The following is a 22,316-nucleotide window of genomic DNA, read 5'->3' on the forward strand; positions in this document are numbered from 1 at the left end:
AAGCTAATTTTTTATCGTGTCTAGTTTACTATTAATTGCCCGGATTTCAACTGGGTTTACCGGATCGCTAGGGTGTAGTAGCTGTATATCATCAGCGTATGCAAAGGCTGTAAATCCATTGGATTGACATAGGTTTAGAAGTGGGGACAGAAAAATGCTGAATAGTAGAGGTGACAAAATGGAACCTTGTGGTATGCCATAAGTTGATGAAAAAGGTTTAGATTGTTTATTGTTAAAGAAGACTATAGAGGATCGATTCGAAAGGAAAGATTCAAACCAATTCAGAACTTGATCATTGACGCCAAAAGATTCCAGTCGTTCTAGTAGCAGGACATGATCGATAGTGTCAAAAGCCGCTTACAGGTCTAATGAAAATGAAACTACTGATTTTTGATGGTCTAAGAAGTAATGAATATTATTTATCATTCCGATCAATGAAAGTTCTGTATTATGAAATCTTCAGAATCCTGTTTGGTTCAGATGAAGAGCATTTGAGGCTTCGATGAAGTCTGACAGTTGGTTAAAAACCAATCTTTCAGTTATTTTTGCTAGGAATGGAATGTTTGCTATGGGACGGTAGTTGGAGATTTCATCCGGACTGGTTTTAAGGTCTTTCAATATAGGTGTAATGAAAGCAGTTTTCCACGAAAGAGGAACAAGTGCAGCAGTTAAACTTTTTTGGACAAGGGAGTGAATGAATGCAAAGCAGGAAAAAATTTTTTTCAAAAAAATCATAGGTATGATTTCTGAACGTGTCCCTCTTATGTTGATTTTTTGAATAGTGAGTTGTATATCATTTATAGTGGGTATTTTAAATGTAGTACATTTAGACGTTGAGACAGATTCCAATTTGCAGTCAGTTGTAAGATTGTTGGTTGAGTTATGCGAAAAGGAGTTGCGGATGTTACTTATTTTTGAACAAAAATAATTTGCAAGTTCTTGAGCTGAAAGGTTGCACTTTTGTTTGGTAGGTTCTCTGTATGCGGAAGACGTGATAGTTTTTAAAATAGAGTATAAAATAGAAGGATTTTTTGCTTTGGATATTTTATTTTTGTAATAATTGGTTTTGGCTTGATTAATTTTTGCTTTATAAAATGTGGCTAGGTCCTTGTAATTTTGAAGGTTTGAGTGTGATTTATTATGTCGCCATTTTCTTTCTAAGGATCTTAGTTGTTTTTTTATGAGGGAGAGTTCAGCTGTATACCAGGGGTTTGAAATTTTACGAACTGAGCGTGTTTTAGAGATTAGAGGAATTTTTTTGTCGACCAGGGATTGTAGGGAGGAATTCCATGATGTCAGTTCTTCGTCCAAAGAAGCGGAATGTGTAGTGAGGGTAGCGGGATCAAAAAAGGGCAAAATGTCAGGTGATTCTAATTTAGAGAAGTCTCTAAAAGAGATAGTTTTAAATTCAGAAGTTGTATTATGAATATCTGATTTGTGGAACTGAAGATTAAAAGAAATAAAGTAATGATCAGACCATGGAACAGGGAAGGTTGACGGGTCCGTGCAAGTTAAGATTTGAGATTTAGTGTGGAGAACCATGTCTAGCGTGTGATTGGCGGAATGAGTTGGACCTTTGATTAGTGTATGACGATTTAGGGTGTTAAAGAAATTTGTTATTTCAGTTGTAAGAGTGTTAGTACTATCTTCGAAATGTATGTTGAAATCTCCTATAATGATGGGATGGACTGAGGCAGAGCAAAATTCAAAGATTAAATTTTCAAGTAGAGTCAAATTGTTTTGGTTAATAGGTGGGGGAACGTAGAGTAATAGAAGATCAATCGTAGGATTTGAGTTAATTTTTGCTTGAAGATATTCGATACTTACCGTACCAGAGGAAGTATCTGAGATGGTATTTAAATTGGTTTGAAAGATGACTGCTAGACCACCGCCTTTTCGGTTGTGCCAGTGGTTGTAACAAAAATTGTAATTAGGTGGGCAACAATAAGATAGGTAAGCTTCCTCGCCTTCGGTAAGCCAGGTTTCGACGATACAAAGTGCATGTAAATCCAAGTTTAGAATAGCGTCTTTTAAAAGGTGATATTTACTTTTAATTGCCCTAGCATTGATAAGTCCTATTTTCAGGCTGGTAGTTTTTTGAGAACGATTTTTTGAGAATGGTAAAGAGGTATTTAAAGGTCTGTTCTGAATAAAGTGAGATGTAATTGGTATTTTAAGTGTTGAGAGTGAGCGTAATGGGAGGATTTTACTGGATGGGGGGCGATGTCCCCAGAAGACAGGGATGTTCAAGGGAGTTGTAAGCATGGTACAGTTTACAGGAAAAGGGTTGTGTGAAAGTAGCAAATTTAGAACTATTATATAAATAGAAAAAGGGATAATAAATTTTAGTACGAAATTCGCGTAATCTAAAGAGTGGTGCTCTAAGGCTTGTGCTGAGTGCAGTGGTGTGCGCCGCAGAAGGCCCAAATATATGGCGCATGGGCTGACCTGGCTTGGGGGAGGAGTCCGGCGCACCGCTGCTTTGCGGTGGCAAAGGAGCAAAGTACAGCAGGCAGAGAAAGCTAAGGTAAAAATAAACAGTAAAACAGCCAGTAAATAAAATCTTAAGATAGTAAAAGCAATAAAATCTAAACAGTGGTGCTCTAAGGCTTGTGCTGAGGTGCTGAGTGCTGTCTCCTCTTTTCAAGGGAGAAGAGGCCCAGTTTCTCCAATCTCTCACTGTACGGCAACTCCTCCAGCCCCTTAACCATTTTAGTCCCGTATAGCAAAAGATTAGAGAAACTTGGCCTTTTCTCCCTCGAACAGAGGAGATTGAGAGGGGACATGATTGAAACATTCAACGTACTGAAGGGAATAGACTTGGTAGAAAAGGACAGGTTGTTCACTCTCTCCAAGGTAGGGAGAACGAGAGAGGGCACTCTTTTTTTTTTTATAATTGAAATTTTTTTATTAATTAAGAAAATGCACAAGAGAGCAAGGCAGTACACATCACAAGCGAAAACAAAGGCAAGCAATAATCAGGCTCTCAAGAACAAAATAAGAAAAACAATGATGTACAATAAAATATGCAAAAATACAGAATCAACAACGTCCCAAGCCCTTCCCCCCCCCCACCCCCACCCCCGGTGACAAGCCCAGACTCCCACTCCAACAGTGGACAGGAAAGGTTCAAAGAACAATAAGGAAAGAAAAAGGTACCCCGAAAGGAAAGCATAGACCAAATAGACCCACCCCCCACAGTAAATGTCCCACAGAAGTCAAGTAAAGGAGCGAAAATTCCTCCATATATGAGCAAAGCTATGGCGGAGCCCATGCTGAGCCGCTGTAAGGCGGTACAAGAGTTGCCACTGGTGCAACTTCAATTCCACCTCCTGCCATGATGGGAGTACCGGTTGCTTCCACCTAGAGGCCAAAAGCAAGCGGGCAGCAGTAAGAGCTAAAATGCAAAAGGTGGATTCTCCCCGTTCCAGGTCCAGCTCATGCCAAAACAACAAGGCATGACGCCAGTCCGCTGGAATCCTCTGCTGTAGAATGACAGAAATATGATCAAAAATTTCGATCCAATAATCCCGCACAATCCTACAGGACCACCACATATGAAGATATGAGCCCACCTCCCCACAACCCCTCCAACAGAGACCCCCACCCCCCCTCCCCATCTTGGCCAATATCAGGGGGGTATAATACCACCGGAGCAGAACCTTAAACCCATTTTCCACAATCAAAGTAGCAATACCAGAAGAAGAGATCGCCCGCCAAATTTCCACCCACACCTCTCTCGGGATAGGGGCACCCCAATCACCCTCCCAGGACGTCACATAAGGCAACACACTCACCCCCCCAGAATTCAAACACTTGTAGATCGCCGACAGAGCTCCCTTCCGAACCACAGGGCCCAATAAAAGCTCAAATCCTGTTTTACCCCCCAACATCTCAGTCAGGAAACCAGAGGATTGGACATAGTGAACCACCTGCAAATATGGGAAAATATCCCGGGGCAACAACTGGTAGCGAGGCTGGAGCTCCCCAAAAGACCTCACCCTCTTCGTTTCCAAATCGCAAAATTGTCCCAAACAAACCAAACCCTGAGCCTCCTACCTCTTAAACACCCCGGCCCCCCTTCCCGGAATAAACTCAGGATTAAAGCGCAAAGGGGCATACCAAGAATATCGCCGCCCCTGTAAAAGCACACAGCGCACCGCTCTCCACACCCGTATCGCTGTCCGGACGGAGGACATCCGACATCTACCCCCCCCACTCCCCGGGACCCACGGCAGATGTAGTAAGGGCACATCCCCCTCCAAGCCCTGTTCAAGATCCACCCAGAGTTTCGGGCCTTGAGTCTGCCACTCCAAGAGTGCTCGCAGCTGCGCCGCCTGATAATACTTCAGCACATTAGGTACCGCCAACCCAACCTCACCCTTGCCCAAATACAAGACTCGGCGACTCACCCGCGGTCTTTTTCCCGCCCAAATAAAGTGGAGAAGGCTCCGCTGTACCCCCTCTAACAGCCTCCGCGGGATCCACAAAGGTAGAGCCTGAAAGAAAAAGAGGAGGCGAGGCAGAATCATCATTTTAACTACCTCTATTCGCCCCAGCCAAGAAAAATAATAACTATCCCAGCTGACCAAGTCCAAACGAATACGACGAAACAAAGGAAGATAATTAAGATCAAACAAATTCGAACCAGGGGGCCCAAAATACACCCCCAAATATCTCAAAGAGTGTTTAACCCACCGAAAAGGAAACCGTCGCTTTAACTCCCCCACCCGATCCGCCGACAAATTCACATTCAACACTTCCGATTTCCCAACATTGACCCGAAAACCTGACACCGCCCCAAACTCCTTCAATTCCTCCAACACTGCAGGCAAAGAGGTGTCCGGGTCCTCCACCGTAAAAAGCATATCGTCCACAAACAAATTCACTTTGTAGTCCCCAGAAGGAGTATGGACTCCCTGAATGCGGGCGCTGGCGCGGATCCGCTGTGCAAGGGGCTCCACCACCAACGCGAACAGGATAGGAGATAGGGGGCAACCCTGCCGGGTACCCCGAAATAAGGGGAAAGTAGCAGAGTACCCCCCATTCACTTTAACACAGGCCAGCGGATTAGTATATAAAATACGGATCCATTCCCTCAAACGGGGCCCCAACCCTACAGCCTCCAAGACCTGAAACAAAAATGACCAAGAAACCCTATCGAAAGTCTTCTCGGCATCTATAGAAAGAAACACAGTATCGTCCCCCCGGGTCCGAGCCAACTCCAGCAAATCATAAACTCTCCGAACACTATCCCCAACCTGCCGTCCCACCACAAAGCCTGTCTGGTCAGGATGAATCAAACGGGGAATCCAACTCATCAGGCGATCCGCTAAGACCCGTGTAAAAATTTTTGTATCTACCCCCAACAGAGAGATTGGGCGATAAGACTCACAGCACGCAGGATCCTTCCCCTCCTTAGCCAACACTGTAACCCCCGCCAAGCGCATAAAAAAGGGTAATTGACCACCCCCTTGCAAAGAATTAAGAAAAGTCACCAACGGGGGCAACAACAAATGTTGGAAGCGTTTATAATATCGCACCGTAAAACCGTCCAATCCAGGAGATTTACCCACATGCATAGAGCGCAAAGCCCCAGTCGCTTCCAGAACTGAAAGAGGTCTATCCAGGCGTTCCACATCTACCTCCGCTATCCGAGGCAAAGAGGCCGACTCGATATAGCGCTCCCGATCAAGGGGGGTACCCTCCGCCTCAGGGGTATACAACTTACCATAATACTCAACAAAACGTGCCCGCATTGCATCTTCCCTATGAAGAAGCTCCCCAGAAGCCGTCCGGAGAGCCAAGATATGGTTCCGAGAACGACACACCTTCAACCGGTGAGCGACTAGACGACTAGCCTTATTGGAGAACTCAAAGTACTTTTGCTGTAATAACTGAAGGTTGAAACGCAAGCGGTCGAGTTCAAGAGCATGCAAGTCACTACGCGCCTTCTGTAACTGGCTGCTCACAGTTACATTCCAGGGCTAGCGCTTATGGATCCCCTCAAGTCTCCCAATTTTGGCCAACAGGGCATCCACTTCCTCCCGCTGGCGTTTGCGCCGGAAGGATGCCAAAGAAATCAATCGACCCCTGAGGGTAACTTTCAATCCTTCCCAGACAGATTCTGGGGAGGCCCCACACTCCAAATTATCCGTGAAATAATCCTGAATCCACCCTTCAATTTGATCCGCTACCGAAGGATCATCCAACAAGCTGTCATTGAGACGCCAGTATTTCTGCCCAACCCCACCACCCGTACCAGCTAGCTGTAACCAAACAGGCGCATGATCGGACCAAGTGGTCCGCTCAATGCCCGCCCTCTCCACTCTGCGAAGGAGACCCCGTTCAACAAAAATATAGTCAATCCTGGAGTAAGAAGCATGTACCTGCGAAAAATAAGAATAGTCTCGTACCCGAGGGTGCAACCAGCGCCACCCATCCTCCACATTAAGTTCCCGGAGTGCAGCCCGCAATAGGTTCCGATCTCGTCTACCATAGCCCCCAGCAGACCCAGAGTTGTCCAAGTGCGGTGTGACAGTAAGATTGAAATCTCCACCCAAGATTAAGGCCCCACCCTTAAACTGCAAAATCCTGGTCGCCAGGTCCCGAACAAAAGAGCCCTGACCCTCATTGGGAGCGTAAACATTAACCAAGGAATACAGACAGCCCTCCAACAGCACCTCCACCATAATATAGCGACCCTGAGGGTCCCGCACCACCCTTTTAACTTCACACCTCAGGTGCTTACTAAATAGAATCCCCACCCCACCCGTCTTGGAGCGAGATGCCCAGAGTGCGGTAGGGAATCGGGGGTCACGGACCAGAGTCTCGTGAGACCGTAACAAATGTGTTTCCTGGACAAAGCATACAGAAGCCCTCAGACGGACCAGCTCCCGAAATAAAGCCTTCCGTTTATGGGGAGAGTTAAGCCCCCTAACATTATAAGAGATAAACTTAATACCAGCCATAGAGAGAAAAAGAAACCCAACAGGTACCCAAGGCCCAAAAATAAAGTATGGAAAGAAGAACCCCCAAGTCAAGAACTGTCACCCCCCACAGCCCAACCCCACCCCATCCCACCCCGTACCCACCCACCACACCCCTCCATCCCCCAACCCCCACAATGGGAGCAGCCAAACCTCCCATGTACAAACCCGGAAGTTAACAGTCCCCAACGCCCTTTACACAGCCCAAGACATACAGCAAACTGATCCCCATAGACAAACAGCCCACCCACCAACAGCCAACCCCACCCCACAACTGCCCCCAACTCAACAGGCAAAGTCACTTTTCAAAGGAACAACAAACCAGGTACAACAACCATCTATCCCCCTCCAGCCACCCGAGCCCGGGTGCCTCCTAGCCCTAAGGCACATCTTTTATCCCCTCCCCCCAAGGGGCATAGGCACAAGCCATTCACACAGGGAGATAGTACCCACAGCTAGCACATTTCAAGTGAGTCCTGAAGAGGTAGAAGCCACTGCAGGAGGGGAGGGTCCACCACCCGGACCTCCACGGCTCCCTCGAGCACCACGCTCCACACGCTGCCATCCAGAAGGGGCAGAGGGCCTACCAGGGCTGACCCTGTCCCGTTGCTCCGGGCCCAACACCTCCAGCACCTCAATGCCCGCTTTCAACAGCAGTTCACGTGCTTCTCGTACGAGAGGGCACTCTTTAAAGTTGAAAGGGGATAGATTCTGTACAAACGTAAGAAAGTTCTTCTTCACCCAGAGAGTGTTAGAAAACTGGAACGCTGTTCCGGAGGCTGTTATAGGGGAAAACACCCTCCAGGGATTCAAGACCAAGCTTGACAAGTTCCTGCTGAACCAGAATGTACGCAAGTAGGGCTAGTCTCATGGTGCTGGTCTTTGACCAGAGGGCCGTCACATGAGCGGACCCAATTCTTATGTTCTTAGTCTCTGGACTCTTTTAAGTAGTACCGTGTACTTCATGTATGGTAACCAGTGCTGGACGCAGTACTCCAGGTGAGGGCGCATCAAGGCCCGGTACAGCGGCATGATAACCTTCTCCGATCTGGTTCGTGATCCCCTTCTTTATCATTCCTAGCATTCTGTTTTGTCATTTTCGCTGCCACCGCACATTGCGAGAACGGCTTCATCAACTTGTCGATCAGAAATCCCAAGTCTCTTTCCTGGGAGGTCTATCCAAGTATCCAGACATCCTGTATTCGTGCATGAGATTTTTGTTAGACATGCATCACTTTACACTTATCCACGTTGAACCTCATTTGTTGAACCTCATTGTCACTGCCCATTTCTCGAGCTTGATTATGTCACGTTGCAGATCTTCACAATCCCCCTGTGTCTTCACTACTCTGAATAACTTCGTATCGTCCGCAAATTTAATCAGCTCACTCGTCGTACCAATGTCCAGATCTTTTATAAAGATGTTGAAGAGCAATTTTCCGAAGTAGTCGTTCATGTGGAACCTTGTTGAATGCCTTCTGAAAATCCAGATATACAATGTCGACCGGGTCGCCCCTGTCTATCTGCCTGTGTACTCCCTCGAAGAAGTTCAGCAAGTTCATCAAACAAGATCTGCCTTTGCTGAAACCGTACTGGTTGGTCCTCATCAGATCATGTCCGTCAAGGTGATCAGTGATATAGTCCTTTATCAGCACCTCTATCATCTTTCTGGGTACCGAGGTCAGACTCACTGGTCTGTAGTTTCCCGGATCTCCCTCGAATCTTTTTTTTTTTTTTTTTTTTTAAATAATCTTTTTATTAGGCAAAAAACAGGAGCAGCAATCTGCAACAACTGCAGATACAATTGAACCAAGAAAAGATACAGAGAAGTCAGATGTAGGCAAAAAAAAATGGCAATACAAGAAAATGCAAAGCAATACAAAATACTTGATGCCTAATGTACAAACTTCTTTCTTTTTCTTCAAAAACAAAAAGAACCAACCCAAAGACCTCACCCCAACCCCACCCTACATTGTGTGGAAGTTACAGAAGAGATACAAAATATAAAAATATAGAAATACAAGAGGAGCAGAAGATAGCCAAAGAAAAGAGCAGGATAGAGCAAGATTCCTCGGTAAAGAGGAAAATAAAAGCAAGAACAAAGACCAACAGCAGTATATAACCAGGAAAATGGCAGGAAGAGTGTAAGGAGAACAAAAAATAAAAATAAAACACATAGAGCAAGAAACCCCCTATAGTTCAGGAATTCAAAAGTAGACTCTGGGCTCTATGGGTAAGAGAATTCCAATAAATTTCCCAGACATCTTGAAACTTCAGCCAACTGCCCTCCAAACGCACGCACACAGCACGTCTCTCCAAAAGCGCAGCTCATAAAGAGACGACTGCCATTGGGAAAAAGAGGGAGCCACCTGTGCTCTCCAAGATACCAATATTGCTCTCTTGGCTAAGAGAAGAGCTTTGAACACAAAGAGCCGAGGCCCAGGCGGAAGTAGGGGTAAATCTCCCCCAGCATAAAAGAGAGCTAAGGATGGGACACAAGCAGGCAGAGAAAAGCATAAGAAGGACAGGAAGAACCACACATGCCCCCCCAAAAGACCGCACTCGGGAACATGCCCAAAACATGTGACCCAAGGTGGCAGATCCCAGCCCACACTTGGGGCACAGGTCCCGTAAAGCAAACTCTGCCCAGCCCTGTGTAAAAGCTTATATTCCTGTTCCCTATGGATCATACTGCGAGAGAGGGTACATAAAAGAACAAAACAATGAGAGATCACATGAGGTGAAATCAGAGTACCCAAATCCGCACTCCATGCTCCAGCCAGCACAGTAGCCTGACAATCAGGAAAAAGGGTCTGTAAAACAGTAGTATAATACTGTAATCAAGGAGCAGAGTCGTCCCACAATGCCAGACACCTACCTAAACCAGTGGCTGTAGAGGCCAGTAGGCGGGTCTAGTCTAGACTAAGAATATAGTGCTTAAGTTGCAGATAGCTATACATATCTAGGGGTTCAATCCCATAATGAGATGCAAAGTCAACAGGAGATAGCATACCCACCTCTCAGCAAGAACATCTCCAATTCTACAAAGCCCCCGGGCATGCCAAAGTTGGAAGGTCCTATTCTCCCTCCCCAGACTAAAGTAGAGGTTACCTAAGATAGGTAACATAGGAGTAATATTGTAAGGAATATGTAAAGACTTATAAAGCATTTTCCAGATATGGACCACACAACATGACATTTCTGAGAAGCGGGCAGCAAACAGAGGGTGCATGCAGAAGAAATAGCCCTGAGACCGGTGATAAGAAGTCCTGTTCCACTGAAAAAGTCAAGAAAGAAGAGCTCTCCAGACTCCAATCCCGAATATGACGCATACACAGGCAAGGTTATAAGCTCTCAAATCCAGAAGGCCAAAACTACCACTATCCTCAGGCAGCATTAAAACTCGAAGAGGAAGCTGAGGTCTCTTCCCATTCCATAGAAATATCCGAAGTTCCCAGTACAACAGATCGAAGTCCAACCGCTGAAGCCAAATGGGCAAAGTTTGTAGTAGATAGAGCCAGCGTGGCACCACCATCATGTTGTACAGAAATATACGACCAGCTAAGGACACTGGAAACGAACCCCATAATTTCAAACAGGCAATAGATTTTTTAAGCAAGGAGCCCACGTTGCTATCATAAAGGCAGGATAGTTGAGATGGAATATAAACACCCAAATACTTCACCTGTGTCGAAGCCTCTTGCAATGGAAAATCAGACCAGGTAAATGGTATGCTAAGATTCAACGAGAGTGCTTCAGACTTAGAAACATTCAATTTGAGACCAGAGAGCTGACCGAAATTCTGAAAGAGCTCCAATAGCAGGGGGAAGAGTCAACTCTGGATTCATGAGAATCGCCATAATATTGTCAGCAAACGCCATACAATGCAAGGAAGACACCCCCCCCCCCCATGTCAACCCCCTTCAAGAGAGGATGTTGCCTAATCTGAAGCATCAACGGTTCCAAAAACAAAATATAAAGAAGGGAGAGAGGGCACCCCTGACGTTGCAAAGAGAAAACCGGTGAGGGAATGCTGTTCACACACACACTGCAGCTGCCAGGTGAGCATAGAGAGTACGTAGTGCCTGTAAATAAAACCCAGAGTGCCCATATTGTTGTAACAATGGAAACAAATATGCCCATTCGACTCTATCGAAGGCTTTGTCAGAATCGAAACTGATAACTAGGGCCGGTACCTGAAAAGATTCACAATGGGCCATTGCCAATAACTTGCGAACATTATGACCTGCCTGACGTCCTTTGACAAAGCCAACCTGGTCCACACCTACCAAAGATGGGACTAATGGAGCGAGACGGTCCGCCAAGATCTTCACCAATATCTTAAGATCGACATTAATCAAAGAAATGGGCCTATACGACTCCACCAACATAGGATCCTTGCCCGGTTTAGGAAGAACCGTAATAAGCGCCTGATTTGAGAAGGTTGGAAACTGTCCATCGGCTACAGCCTCCTGATAATAATGGAACAATGGATCTGCCACTTGGCCCTGTAAGAGCCTAAAAAAACTCACCACTAAACCCGTTAGGGCCCGGGGATTTACATAACTGCCACTATTTCCTCACAAGTAATGGGAGAATTCAAGCTCTGGCAATCTGACTCTGGGAGGGTAGGCAGAGCGAGGGAGGAAAGAAAATCATGTATCAAGTGATCCCGATTCACTACCTCAGCGGTATACAAGGACTGATAATAATTGACAAAGAGCTTTTCCAAATGAGATTGGACAGTAATGATCCTCCCCCAGAATCCCACAGGGAAGCGATCCAAGAAGGACCACTCCAATTTCTAGTGTTCCCAGCTAAAAGCCTCCCCAGACGATTGCCAAAATGGTGCAATCTATTTGTGGTAAAAAATATATTTTTGAGCCCTCTCCTGCAGCAATATATTGAGCGCCATCTGCACAGTATGCCAATCATTTTTATGTTGCTGGGAAGGACAGCGAGCGAACAACAGGCTGCACTCTTTCACCCGTTGTTCTAAGGCCAAGATCTTAGTGGCCATCTTTTTACAAGTGCTATAGCCAAGAATAGCCCCACGAAGCACAACTTTCACAGTTTCCCAGAACAAAATGCCATTAAACTCCAGATAATTCCTCCATTGCTGTAAGAGATAAGGTTTAAACTCAGGATCAGAGTAGAGTGTCACAGGAAAACGCCATCTCCGTCCACCCCCATGGGAGCCACCCCCCACATCTACATCTAACCATATCGGAGTATGGTCAGAAATAGCCAAGACCCCAATCTTTGCAGAATGAACGGCAGGAAAGGAACACTTGGAAAGAAATACATAGTCAATCTGGGAGGAGGTATTATGGACCCGGAACATATGTATGAAATCTCGCTCCCCCGGGTGAAGCATCCTCCAAACATCCAGAAGATCTAACGTACGGACTCAAGTGTTCAACCCGTGATCGGAGCGCCGGGAACGCACTGAAGACCCACGGGAACTATCCAATTCAGGATTCAATACAGAGTTAAAGTCACCCAAAAAGATTTTATGATCCACAGGGACCACACCCAACAATTTTTTAAAGAAAGCTGCCTGAGCGCTATTAGGGGCATATACCAAGGCCAGAAGAATGTAACTTACCCAGAGCAAGGACATATCTGGCCTCGGGGTCTGCTATAAGTTTAGTCAAGTGGAAAGGGACAGATTTGTGAATGAGCAGTGCCACACCTGCTTTAGCAGTAGAAGAAGAGGCCAAATAGCATTGCCCCACCCAAGACCTTCTCAACTTACCATGCTCCTGGTCACTCAATTTAGTTTCTTGTAACCCCACAATATCGGCTTTGTGGTGTGCTAAGCACTGCAAAACTTTTGTCCTCTTAATCAGACAGCCTATGCCAGACACATTCCAAGACACACAACGTATGCCTCGTTTAGGTGCCAGTCAGAGAAAGAGACAGAATACCAGCAGCTCTCAATACCAAGCAGAAGCTGCCAGGGGTCCCAGCCCACCCCCCGACAGCCAGACATCCAGGAATCGTGCACACCTTCCTCATACACATCCACACAACACCAGTCACTCCCTCCCTCCATTCCCCCTCCCAAAAACCACCAACTACCACATCAAATGGAGAGAGTACTAGCATGCAAGTAGCCCTCCCTTCCCCCCTCTCAAAAACTCAACCAAGTTACTGGCAACAAATAACAGCAGAAAAGAAAATAAATAACATTCCCAACCTCAAAATAAGGGAATACAATGGCACTACAAGTCCAAATTCGATCCCCCCACCCCGCCCCCCCCCTCAGGAGCCAAAGCAACCAAAAAGGAGGGGGAGGAATATGGCGTAATAGAAAACAGACCCAAAATAGTAGAGAGCTAGAGCATAAAACAAGCACTAAAAATGTAACCCATTAACAAGAGTTCAGTTCATAAACCAAAATAAAACGTCCAATCCATTCCACACAGGTCCTCTATCCCACAAGACCACTAAAATGGTTAGCCAAGCAGGCCCGGAGCTCCGGGCACAGAATCAGGAAAAGTCAGGTGTTAGGCGCCAGATCAGGAAATCATTGCAACATCTGCACCCGAGCACTAGAACTGGTTTCAAATACAAAAGGCTGGCCGTTATAAAGGACACGAAGCTTAGCAGGAAACTGCAAGGTGAAATGCAGTTTTTTCTCGTTGAGTTGCTTGCAAATGGTGGAGTAACTGCGACGAAGAGACGCCACATGTGCTGAGTAGTCCTGGAACAGAAGGACACAATGATTTTAGTAAGTAAGGTCCTTCTTCTGCCGATAGGCTTTCAAGATCGAGTCCTTGATGGCAAAATTGAGAATCCGAAGGATTACCTAGGTCTAGACACTCCCTCTTGCTTCCGTTCCAGATGATGAGCGCGTTCAAGATGGAGCGGGCTGAAGGCATTAGTAACCAACAACTCCTCCGCCAGCCATTTTTCCAGGGTAATGAGCAGCTCCGAATCAGCCAAAGTCTCAGGAATTCTCACCAGACAAAGATTATTCCAGCGGGAGCGATTTTCCACATCCTCCAACTTATTTTCATAGCTGGCCAATTTACATTGTAGGGTCTTAAGTCCGCGTGCACCATCACAAGAGAATCTTCAGCAGAGCTGACATGCTGCTCTACCTCTGCAACCCGGGCTTTAAAATTTGACACTGTATTAGACAGCTTAGCTAAGGAGTCATTGACCTTGTCCAGTTTAGTTCCCAAGGCCTGAACTACTGCCTCCGTGAGGTGAGTAACCAACTCCTCGCTCACCAACTCCGGTGTCTCCGCAGGACCACTGCTCCCGCTACCGATTTAAGACACCCTTTTTTCCCAGATTTAGTGCTCATATCAGACCTGTTATTGTGCACAAATCTATCCATATGATCACTCAGTGAGGAAAGTTGAAGCAGAATATAGTTCAGAGAGGCAGGCAAAAGGGAGAACCATGGAGCTCAGGAAAAACACGTCTTCCCTGTTCACTGCATGACCACGCCTCCCTCAAACCTTTTTTTTTAAGATCGGCGTAACATTCAGCACTTTCCAGTCTTCTGGAATCTTTCCCGATTTGATCGACAGATTGGCTGTTAGTTGAAGCAGTACAGCTAAAGTCCCTTTCAGTTCCTTGATGACCCTGGGATGGATGCCATCCAGTCCTGGGAATTTATCGCTCTTAAGCCTATCGATCTGCCTGCATACCTCTTCTAGACTGACCGTCTGTATACATTTATAAGATTTTACAGAGTGGATTTGGCAGCGCCAGCGGAAGCCACTTTTAAATGCTCTGTATTGTGGGCAGGCTCTTCTGTCTCACCCTAGACGTCAGCCATTGCTTTCGTACATTACCTAAAGTATGGACTCTTGAGGAGATGTAACAGAATGAAAGATTAGGTTCTTACCTGGATAATCTTCTTTTTGTTAATCTTCTCAGGAGTCCATACAGCCCGCCTCAGACATTTCTAGATTCCAGGCTTGGAATTCTTCTCATGTCAGCCAGATGACAAAGGAAATCCTGTAGAAGTAAATGTATTCCTTAACCTCTGGCTCCTTTTATGTTAGTGCTTGTTGCACATAGAGGGTTCATTCTCTATTGCTGCTATATTTTAAATTCACGTTAATCATTATTCTAATTCTTTTTCTAAGTTACAGAGCAGAACAGAATTGCATATTGTCTGCAGGGAAGTTCCCTGTACCCCTCCTTCTTTGTATTCTATTCCAGTGGAGCTCAATTGCTTTGGGATGTAACTGAAGGGGCAGTATACTCCACTGAGAATGTAGGAGGTGCTGAAAGCTGTAAGAATCACGCTTCTGCAAAACTTGGTTTACGGGAATGGATGGAACATATGGACGTCTGAAAAGATTATCTAAGTTATCGCAGATGTCTTCCTTATTTGCCATGATGAAACATCCAAAGTTCTTTCTCTCGATGTGATCCCACAATGAAGACTGTGACAGTCTAACTGCATGTTCTGAAATGTCGGTTGTATGAGCTTCACAAGAACCAGCAGAGCATTGCCACATTTACTTCTTGGAAAGAAAATGAGGCAATCTCATTACTTTTCAGTCAGACCTCATATTTTATGATGTCATAGAGACGTGGCAGAGGAAATCAGAGCATGGGAAGGCTGCGAAGCAGCGTCTTTAGTGTGATGCAGCCGCTGCTGGAGCCGTGAGGTTTGTGCGTCTCACGGTGGGAGGGTCAATGGAGATTTGTCTGTGCCGGGAAAGGGTGCACGGGGGGGGTGGGGGGGAGGGGGCGACGATGGCGGCAAACTTACAGTGAGGGAGGGAGTAGAAGCGCGCATGCGCACTCTTGCTGGCAGGGCCCTACAGCTCACGGAAAACAGAACACGCAGGTAAGAGTGCGCATGCGCGTTTAGGGTTTTTTTATGATAAAATTACTTTCTGAACCTCAGCAGCAAGCTGAGACTCTAAATAATAGATTGCTAATGTAGAATGTATTATTTTTACTATTTTTATAAAATTAGTGGTAAACAAAAACATTCTGGACAATAGAGATTGATCAAGGGAAATTGATTAAGGGAAATTATGGAGATAGAGGCTAGGAAGGGAGATGTTGGAGAAGTATGAAGAAAAGTTGCAGAGATGGCTGGATAGAAGGAGAAAGTTGGGAGGGGAGAGAAAGATGTGGTAAGAAAATTATAATGTTGAAGTGATGAAGGCAGAGGAGGTTTCATTAAACTATGGTTTTGTGGAAAAGTCAAAGTCCAAACTCTTATTACAAAGAAAAATCTCTAGAGCAAAACTAACATACACAAAACAGTATTTTATGTAGTCAAAACAAATCTGAAACAAATAGTATTGAATGTGACTATACAAGACTGCACTGAAATATTCTGACCTATCAAAGCTACAGAACTCAACATGGATGGTCACACCAGCCTACCAATGGCTTAATCATTCTCCGTTCCTTTAATCTTTGCATTTTTGGACATTCTTATTCAGCTGCTTAAAAATCAGTGAATTTCCTTTCTAACAATAATCAGTCTGGGGCTAGGTGCATAAAATATTTGTCCAGGCATGATCAGCAATAGAATATGTTAACCTTAAACATTTGAAGTTCACAGTATATCAAGGGGCTTATAGCTTGTATCACAAAGTAGGTTCAACATATTTAAAAAATAAATATTAAGCAAAACAAATTGATTTTGCTTTATTCAAGTATAAAAGGTTTTTCATCAGTGTATTTATTACAAGTCCTTGAAGTTCCAAACAGGACAGATTTAGGATATGCCTAATGAATATGCATTAGAGAGATTTGCATTCAAATAGTTATACAGATTTCTCTTATGCATGTTTATTATGGATATCCTGAAAACCTGACCTTTTGGCAGCCCCTGAGGAGATATGAAAACCAAGGATTATAACATCACTGTGTTTTTGTTGAAGGTGTTTCATGGTATACAGCAAATGTGCAAAAAGGACTTAAACTATGTAACCTGTACCAGAATAAAAAATGTAACTTACTTTTACCTTGCGTTTCAGCCTTGGCCCAGTGTATCAAACCTAGCAAAGGATTTCATTGATCGCCTTCTTACCGTGGATCCAGGGGATAGGATGGTTGCCAATCAAGCCTTGAAACACCCTTGGGTAGTCAGTATGGCAGCCTCCTCCTCCATGAAGAACTTGCATCGCTCTATTTCCCAGAATCTCCTCAAGCGAGCATCTTCCCGTTGCCAAAGTACCAAATCAGCTCAGTCTACCCGCTCAAGCCGATCCACTAGATCAAACAAGTCACGGCGAGTGCGAGAGCGGGAATTGCGAGAACTCAACCTGCGATATCAGCAACAGTATAATGGCTAAAAGGTGGAATAGGGCCAGACACCTGGTCCAAGAAGTCTTCCTGAATGTGGTTCATTCTACTTTCCAAATATCATTATGCAGCAGTGATTCAGCTGGGATGTTCCTAGGGAGACATTGAGCCAGCTGCCAACACTTTCTCTTTGAAGGGATGCCAAGAACCACACAGTTTTGCTTTAACCAATCCAGGCAGTCAGTATTAAGTCGCTGCTGCTACTACATCCTCCTTTTATGATTTGCTGTGGAGAGGCTTATGTTGTTTGTGTTATAGAAGCTCACCAACCTAAAGCTAAAATGTGCCAACAAGTATTTTTTGTGTAAATAATTTGTAATGACAAAATAGAATCAAGTTTTCATCATCTTTTAAATGGAAATCATTCCCTTTTGGAGTATTGTGATCAATGAAATTGAGAAAGTAGACAGAAATGAGCATAAGTGTATAAAATAATGTCTGTGAACATATTTTTCTTATACTTTTCAATTCATCATTAGGGTATCAACCTTTCTGCAGGGAGCCTTTTATGTAGACTCCTTAATTCTTTTCTCAGCAAGGCAACATGCATAGGGCTAGATTCACAAACCTCCCCGATCGGGCCTGGGTCTGATGAATTCCCTAAACTCTAATATGCAGATGGGGGCGATCGGAGAAACGCCCCATCTGCCGGCACGAATCGCAGGTACGATTCTGACGCATGTGCAGACCATCTGTAGATGGTCTGCGCATGCATCTAGACCTGTCCAACCGTGACTTTAAAAAAAAAAAACTTTTACTTGACATGTGCTGACTCTCCTGCTCTCCCCTTCCAAGCCCTGTTCTTGCCGCCCAGACTCTCCTGCTCTCTACCGCCTTCCCTGCAGTGCGAGCCCACGGGTTTAAAGTGGGGCTGTACTGCGGCGTGCAGCCCACTTTAAACCCACGGGCTCACACTGCAAGGAAGGCGGCAGAACCAGGGGGAGCAGAGAGGACATGTCAACAAAGATTTTCATCATACAGTGGCAAAAATGCACACTCCATACTGGCTGTCAGTACAGATGCCTTTTATTGTTAAGTCCATGATTAACACTAATTTACCTGAAACGGACACACAACTCATCCTCTTTAAAGGAGCTAAGGCATCAGTGTTGGATCGGGAAAGCACAAGCATAAAGTTGTGCATATGGTTTTATTTATTGAAATTAAAATTATATATATATTTTTTTTCAACTATATTTATATTGAAGTAATTGATGCCTTTTCTCTTATGCTTGAGCTAGTCCTCAAACTGGCACTATAAATCACTTTGACCATTCAAGATAATGACTAACCATACACCCATACTTCTCTTTTTTTACACAAACATTCTTTCTCTCAGTCTGGCCTGTAGGGTCGCCCTCTTCCCCCAGAGGAGCCACAAGTTTGGAATAAATTCTCCATAGTTTCAAACCACCATTAGACATTTGATGTTTGCCAAGCAACAGTTGTAAGCCACAGCAACTCGTATAGTGCACAGATAATGAAAGGTACACTCAAGAAGTATGTTATGATAGAGAAAAAGAATCTCTGAATAAAAACTTAAGAAATAGGTAAAAAAAACAGACAAATTGATATTTTGAGCAATTGGGTTAATGCTGTTACTTGAATGTAATAGAAAGTGTTAAGGAACAGAATATCAGCTTTTACCAAACAATTTACCTTGGAATAAGCATGGCTCATCCAAGACAAATTGCAATATGAAGCCTAAATAGTACTATAATTTATCTTTTTTATTCTTTTATTTTAATAAAACAAACATGTAAATAGAACAGGGGAAGAAAGCACTCGAATCTTGCCTACCAACTCATCTCTGGCAGCCAAGATAAAACCAAACGTAATGGCAGGAGGAGACAGATACTAACCATAGTCAATAAGTTCAAAAAGCAAAGAAATTATGGAGAGTTGATATTCAAGATGAAGGCTTTATTGTAACAAATAAATAATCCACGTAAAAATGTCTAGGGCCTGAGAACTTAAGGACCCAACACGATCTGTGTTTCGACACAAAAGTTATCTTCAGGGGTCCCTATTGGTTCTAAATGCAGGCTTGGGGATTACCATTATCCCCATTGCTCTTCAATGTTTACATGGCCTCATTGGGTGCGCAATTGTCCCAACTGGGGATAAAACTATTTAGCTACGGTGATGACTTCACAATAATTATCCCATTTACTACCTCCGTCTCAGAAGTCACCCCCAAAGCAACAGAAGTACTGAATTGGATGGAGCAATGGATGACCAAATTCAGACTAAAGCTAAATTCAGAGAAAACAAAATTTTTTATAGCATTGCTACGCCCACTTGATACCAAAGCAACATTGTGCATCAATAACTTTAGTTATCCCATTCAGCCCACTATGAAGATACTGGGAGTAACACTGGACCAGAGCCTGATCATGAAAGACCAGGTTGACTTCCTGATTAGAAAGATCTTTCTCACCCTCTGGAAGCTTCGATCCATCAGAGCTTATTTCGATGTCTCATCATTTAGAATTCTGGTACAATCCCTCATACTGAGTCAACTCGATTATTGTAACATCGCCTACTTGGCACTCTCCCAGAAGAACATGCGGCGATTGCAACTGGTACAAAATGCAGTGGTTAGGTTACTTTGTGGATTGAAGAAGTTTGATCACGTGACACCTTCCTTCCAACTTCTGCACTGGCTGCAGATGGAGATACATGTGAAATTCAAGTTTGGTTGTTTTTGTTTCAAGGTACTTTACGGCTTAGCCCCTAAATATATAACAGACCTTTTCTCCTTCACAACCAACAGATTCAGGAGAACTTCACATACGAACTTTGTTTCTCCACCGGTTAGAGGTTGTAAATTTAAAAGTCATCACCAACATCTTCTCTCACATCAAGCAGCATTATGGGGTAAAGACCTGGAACAATTGCTCGTGCCTACTACTTATAGGGAATTCAGGAAATGCCTAAAAACACATCTGTTCCTGAAGTACTTAGGTAACTGATCTATACAATCTTAGTCCTCAACAAATGATCTTTAGAACTGTTACTCATCAACTCTGAACTTTGTTTCATTCCACTCGATCTGTAATACCTTATAATCGTTGTAAACCGCATAGAACTTCACAGTCCTGCGGTATATAAACTATTATTATTATTATTATTAAATAATAAACGTAAACCTCTGTGCTATCGAGTGCATCTCAACAGTGCAGAGGTTTACACTACTATTTAATCCACAAGCCTGCATTTAGGACCAATAGGGACCCCTGAAGAAGACTATAGTGTCGAAACACGGACCATGTTGGGTCCATATGTTCTCAGAGGATCTGGCCCTAGACATTTTTATGTTGATTATCTATTTGTTACAATAAAGCCTTCATCTTGATCATCAACTGTCCACAATTTATTTGCTTTTTGGTCGTGTCCCTTTTGTGGAGGGATCAGGGTCAATTTTCTTGTTCTGAGGAGTCAATAAGTTAACATGAGAGTAAGGTTTATTAACAATTTGAAGTATATAAAAGATAAAACAAAACTCCAGCAACAAAACTAAAAACTCAAATAGCCATGTTTTATCAAATGACTGCATCAAACAAGATAGTTATAAATTACAAAATCAGTATAATTGAACTAGAATGCAATTGCCATCATTTAAATGCTAGCTTGCCCACAGTTCCAATACTGCAGGTAGTTTGACAATAAAACCTTTCTCTCTTTTTTTTTCTTTTCCAGAAAGGGAGGAGAGGGTTTGAACTAAAATATGATACATTTACAAATGTAAAAGATACTGCTGGGGAAAAAAAATTGCCTAAAATGATTAAAATGTAAACCAATAAATAACAATATAAACTAATGACCTAACCAATCCTATATTTTAAATTGCCGAGAACTTGCAGGTAGTGGCAGTATGGAAATGTTGACAGTTACCCAAAAATAAACCTAAACCCATCAAATAAGACAGAAAAAAATAGTAAAAATAATTATTTTTAAAATAAATATATTGAAATCAACGATTGGAGACCTTGCTTGAAATTCAAAATATTCAAACAACATATGTCAGCTTTTACAAAGACTTGGTAGAGGTTTTAAGGTAAATGCTCCGATGCTAATAGAATTCCAATGAGCATATGAGCATTTACCTTGCTGGCTGGTACACAATAGAAACCTCTACCACAGCTTTGTATAAAAGAATCAATAGTAATCTGATAAGATATCACTGTCATCAACCTCTGGGATGAAAAAGTAGCTTGCCTAGCAGTGTTGATAAATATTAACTTCCAGCAATATGGATATCCCCAGAAATGTGATAAGAGCAGCATAGAAGCAGGCACTGTTTACTCTAAAGGTCTTGCTATTATATAAGGTGACATTGGAGATGCCATTGATTTGTATGCTACCTTTCTCTACAAAGGCACATGTGGCATTGAATATTTAGAAGTATTTGCATGTTTTAATACTTCTTTCAAAATTCAAAGACCTTTGATAGTTAGCCTATACTAGGGACAGATATATTAGAGATTTGATTGTAAAATCTGGATTACCTTCCAAGCAAGGTCTCTAATCTTTGAATTAAAAGTATTTTAGCTTAAAAATAATTCAATATAGATTTGACAGATTGTTATTTGGAAACATAATTTACATCTATGTAGTGTATACTCATGGATTTGACAGATCTTAGACACATTCTGTAAATTACCGACTTTTCATAGCCTGGGGCTATATCAAATGTAGCTCTACATATGTGGTATATTTGATAAAATGTGCTTCTCCAAATTTATATATGTTGACCATACACAACATGAATTTAAAATTAGTTTGACAGAACAGTGTAGTTGCCTGCATGCCAAAGCACTATAAGCCTTTAAGGTAGAATATTGTTTGTAAGCATCATACATGTTTGAATATCTAACATGGTGAATTATTGAACAGATGGTAACCATGTTGGTGGAACAAGGACCATTATAAGTTTCTTTTTTTAAAATTCTTTATTCATTTTATAACTTACATCAAGTACATCAACATTGGTATTATTTTTTAACATATGTATATCACTTG

At 43.4% G+C, this 22,316-nt stretch overlaps 1 protein-coding gene across 2 annotated transcripts in view; it reads left to right on the forward strand.

Annotated features, from left to right (window-relative positions):
- The window catches only part of PSKH1 (protein serine kinase H1), a 102,650-nt gene extending 84,910 nt beyond the window's left edge, over nt 1-17,740 (forward strand). For both annotated transcript variants that reach the window (XM_033942841.1, XM_033942840.1), the window contains exon 3: nt 16,964-17,740. In XM_033942841.1, coding sequence (XP_033798732.1) covers nt 16,964-17,281 — 318 coding nt within the window. In that variant the 3' untranslated portion in view covers nt 17,282-17,740. The remainder of the gene's footprint in view (nt 1-16,963) is intronic.
- Nucleotides 17,741-22,316: the final 4,576 nt, after the last annotated feature.

This window comes from Geotrypetes seraphini, chromosome 4 (genome assembly GCF_902459505.1).
Source record: "Geotrypetes seraphini chromosome 4, aGeoSer1.1, whole genome shotgun sequence".
Taxonomy (NCBI): domain Eukaryota; kingdom Metazoa; phylum Chordata; class Amphibia; order Gymnophiona; family Dermophiidae; genus Geotrypetes; species Geotrypetes seraphini.